The 4,326-nt window shown below is 41.0% G+C and overlaps 1 protein-coding gene across 1 annotated transcript; it reads right to left on the bottom strand.

Moving 5' to 3' along the window:
* Positions 1-482: 482 nt before the first annotated feature.
* LOC123141298 (uncharacterized) lies at positions 483-3,813 on the bottom strand. The gene is made up of 3 exons (XM_044560473.1): positions 3,619-3,813; positions 1,813-1,952; positions 483-1,718 (listed from the first exon to the last, which is right to left on the bottom strand). Exons 1-3 carry the CDS (start codon positions 3,787-3,789, stop codon positions 1,550-1,552), a joined length of 480 nt encoding a protein of 159 aa, XP_044416408.1. The 5' UTR covers positions 3,790-3,813; the 3' UTR covers positions 483-1,549.
* Positions 3,814-4,326: the final 513 nt, after the last annotated feature.

Here is a 4,326-nt window from a genome sequence, read left to right as displayed (position 1 = left end):
CCAGAGCCATGAGTTCGTTGCGAGATCTTATGGGTTTCACCTCTAGCCTACCCCAACTTGTTTGGGCCTAAAGGCTTTGTTCTTGTTGTTGTGGTTGTAGCAAGATTTTGTGCTTACATTTGTACTGTGGATGTGTAGAAGCAACCACATTGTTGGTACCTGAAGGCGCACTCAACAAGATTATCAACCCTTTTCTTATTTGGTTTGCACCTCACCATCATACATTCCATTGTTTGTTAGTGATGTACTTCCTCCGTCCGTAATTACTTGTTGGAGAAATGGATGTATCTAGACGTATTTTAGGACTAGATACATCCATTTTTATCCATTTTCGCAACGAATAATTCCGGACGGAGAGAGTAGGTGACAAGTGATCATCTACTTATTAGAAGTCTACAAGTCGGTATATTTTTCTCTTAAACTCATCACCTTGGTATTTTTTGTGTGTTCTTCAAGTCTTGACGTGGATGACATCTAGGGGACTTGGTGGCTTTGTTTAAAAATATTCTGTAAAAAAAAGGATAATAAGAAAAATCCAAAAAGGAGAACTAATTAAAAGGATTTTATTTTTATTTTCCCATCCTCATGGCCTTTCTATCTTTCTAATTAATACGGAAGTTAGTTGCCCCCAACTCCAGGGAATGGGTCAGCCAGTATAGAATTCCGGGAGGCAGAATTTACAAGTTGGATTTCTACCCATGGAAGCGACGGGGATACCCAGTGGTAATGAGACTACCTAATGATCCCTCGGTGTTCAAACTTGCTTGGTTCCAGTCTATGATACTTTGCTACCAGACTAGTCCTTGCTTCCAGTGAAATTACCAAACTGGTCATGTTCAGGTAATAATGGCAAACACAATTATAAAAATGTAAACCATTCCATCCTCCACATAACCTGGCTATTTTTTAATTAAGCTCAAGCATAACCAATTATTTGGTCATCACCAATTTGGACAGATGGGTAGATTCTGGACACAGACAAACATACCCTAGCCTTCGGAAACCAGCCGAAGGCAGATGTTGGTTGCAAACTGCATGGTAGACATGTTTCTTAATTAAATAAACTAGCTACATATCTCACAGCAATAAAGTTTCCAGCTCTCTCATCCTATATAATTGAGTTTATGCGCACTTGGATCAGATACTGTAGTTGCTTCTTTCAATTTGCAACAGGTATGAAAAAATCAATAACTTTGCACCTATAAGGCCACTCTAATTTAGCACCTGGAACCAATTAAAATGAAAAACACCCTGGAGCCACATCCCAGTCCACATCCATAAGTTGCAGCCGTGGAAGGCACCTAGCCCAGAATCCACAGTGCTGAGGGCGGGAGCAAACAAAGCAACCAAGGAGAGACAGGGAGAGATAGCATGTGCGGTGCTGACCAACATGGCAGCCTGCATGGCCCAATTGTTTGGTTTTCCTCCTCCTACTTGATGCAAAGTGAATTTGGAATGGCTCCACTATAGCAAAGCGATTGGTTTTCATATAGCTGGTGCAAAGTGAAGAAGCAACGACAATACCTGGTCCAAAAGTTCAATAAACTCTCTACTTCGCGAGGTTGTCGTAAGTTTCATTCCCGAGCTCTCTCTCTGTCTTGTTATCCATCTTCCTTGTTATTAATAATCCAGTGAAAAAACCACCTACTGTTGCAGCACAAATCATCCATGTCCTCCGCACTTCCTTCTGGACAAACTCCCTACGAGCATTTGAAGAGCTGGAAAGATGCCATAATTAGCGTTCCTCGCCCAAAAAAGGAACAATTGAAAAATAAGTTTTATGAGGAACACATATTATATAGATGTATATACCTCTCAATGATGCGCGTAAGGATATCATTACTCAATGAGGAAACCTTGGTTGCTCGAACCCTCTCAATGATGCGCGTAAGGATATCATTACTCAATGAGGAAACCTTGGTTGCTCGAACCACCTCATACAGTGCATCTAACTATACAAATACAAATGAAATAGTTTGATCAACAGTGAAACATAAAATCTTCTGAAGACAGGTAGGTAAGCTGAAGCAAGGATTCATCGTAATAACCCAGTGTCTTTTGCTTGATGTTATTTGTCATTTAAAGCTGATTATCTATTTATAAATAATTTTGTGTTCGGTGTTTTTTGGTAGCTGCCATTATCGTGTAGGCATGTATTTCTCTTATGAGCCGGTTGTAGTATTTATCTTCAGGCTGTGTTAGCATGGACTTCTTGGCTTGATTTAGTACGCTGGTTAATGTCGGTCAACTTAACTAAAGAACCCGATTATTTTTTATGGCGGTAGCATTCTTCTAGAGTTTCCTCGTGTGATCAACGTATGTGGACCTCATAAACACTGGGCCTTGGAGGCAACATATTTGGAAACCTAAGGTGCCGCTCAAGATTAAGATCGTCATGTGGTTTCTGCATAGAGGGGTAATCCTAATTTGGCAAAATGTATGTCGCACGGGCATAAAAAATGTTGCTTTTCTGATCAAGAGGGAACAAAACAACATCTCTTTCTTTTGTGTCCATTTGCCTCACTTCTTTGGCGTACGAATCATGTAGCTTTCAACTTACCTACACCTAGTAGTATATTGAATTTGTTCAAGAACTGATTGGGTGGGATTCATCCTAAGTGTAAGGCACACATCCTTGTGGGAGGTGCGCTTTTCTCTAGGCAATATAGAGATGCCGTAATGACCATGTTTTAATAGAACGAATATACTAAATTTTCTGAAGGTCACCTTCCAAGTTACAAGATGGATCTGTATGTGGTCCTTAATTCAGTGTGCGGAAGCGCAAGAGCATATGTAGTTTGGGTGCAACCGATGAGAGAAGGTAGCACGGGCCCAACCAATTTGGATGGCGATCTATTAATGGGCTATGTGTGTAGGCATGTATTTCTCTTATCAGCCTGTTGTAGCATTTATCTTCAGGTTGTGTTTGTGTTATACTGGATGACATGAATTATACCCTATTTATCTTATCTTTAATAAATATTGTTGTGTGCATCGCAATGATGCCGAGGCTGGGGTTAAACATCCATTTTGAAAGAAAAAATAAGCTTATAAGTAACCCAGTAAATGGTACCACTAGATAATTTGAGTTCTTCATCACTAGAATCGATACTCAACAAATAATCAACCAATATGCTCAGAATTGAGACTTTGCACACCGCTGAGCAAAAGAGCTATACTCACTCCGACAAACATTTGGAAAAGGCTAGAGTATGACTTAACAATTTTATTTTTGCAAGCTAAGGGCCGGAGATTAATAGACTATACATAGCCGCTGACTGCATTTGCCTATAATTTAATCACTGATGGAGTTTGGCAATTTCGTGATGCATTTAACGAACACTTGGGGCGCTATCAATGTCTCTTTTGTCAGCGGCTATGCAATTCCGAACAACAAAAATAAGGAAAAGGTTCAGTTCATTATGCAGTGGCCCAAATAAAATGCCCGTCCAGTTGAGTATTAAACGAATTAAACCTGAACGAAGCAGGACACAAAAATCTCGCTGGAAGCTAGGTTAGGTTAGGGAATCAAGATTTCGTAGACTAGACAACCAGAAACAGGGAGCACGTTGCGGCAGATATGAAAGAAGATCCAAGGAGCGAAATTGGAAAAAGAACCTCGTCTAGTGAAGACTTGGGAGGCAAATCAGCTCGAGTAGAGGAATGCAGCCGACGGCTGTGTGAGGGCTGGAGGACGACCGCTACTCCCTCTACCCCTGAAAGCCTACCGGCAGCCGCCGCTGGGATGGCACCGCGGAAGGCGGACCCTCGCAGCACCGTCGATTTCATCCCCCTCCTCTCTCTCTTCCCCCCTCCTCTGTGTCTCGTTTTTTTTGAGACGTCATCTCTCTCTTGGTTAGGAAGGTGTGTTCTGTGGAAAATCCGAAAATGTACCTCGGATACTTCTTTCCTCGTACCAGCTTGGTTATCTGGGCCAATTCCACCTCAATCCCAAAAGGCCCATCTCTAGCCCTTTATAATAAACTGAACTTTTGGGGAGTTAGGGCAACTCCAACGGGCCTTCGTCCGCTGCATCCGTTTGGTCTGCAAGGACAAAAAGCACAGCCCAAAGAAATTGACGCAAACGAACAGATGTCTGTTTTCATGTGTGCTTCGAGCAATTTTCTCAGCCCAAAAATGTTCAAGTATGTCAAAAAAATTGTTCATGGATAAAAAATTGTTCATGTGCATTGAAAAAATATTCACTGTATAGTAAATAGGTTCCTGGGATATTAAAAAAATTCATCATATTTTTGAAAAAATGCTCACTACGTATTTAAAAAAATATTCATCCCGTCTCAAAAAATATTTTTCGCGTATTAGAAA

Source organism: Triticum aestivum, chromosome 6D, assembly GCF_018294505.1.
Source record: "Triticum aestivum cultivar Chinese Spring chromosome 6D, IWGSC CS RefSeq v2.1, whole genome shotgun sequence".
In the NCBI taxonomy this organism is placed as follows: domain Eukaryota; kingdom Viridiplantae; phylum Streptophyta; class Magnoliopsida; order Poales; family Poaceae; genus Triticum; species Triticum aestivum.
This window is presented reverse-complemented; position numbering and strand designations above follow the sequence as displayed.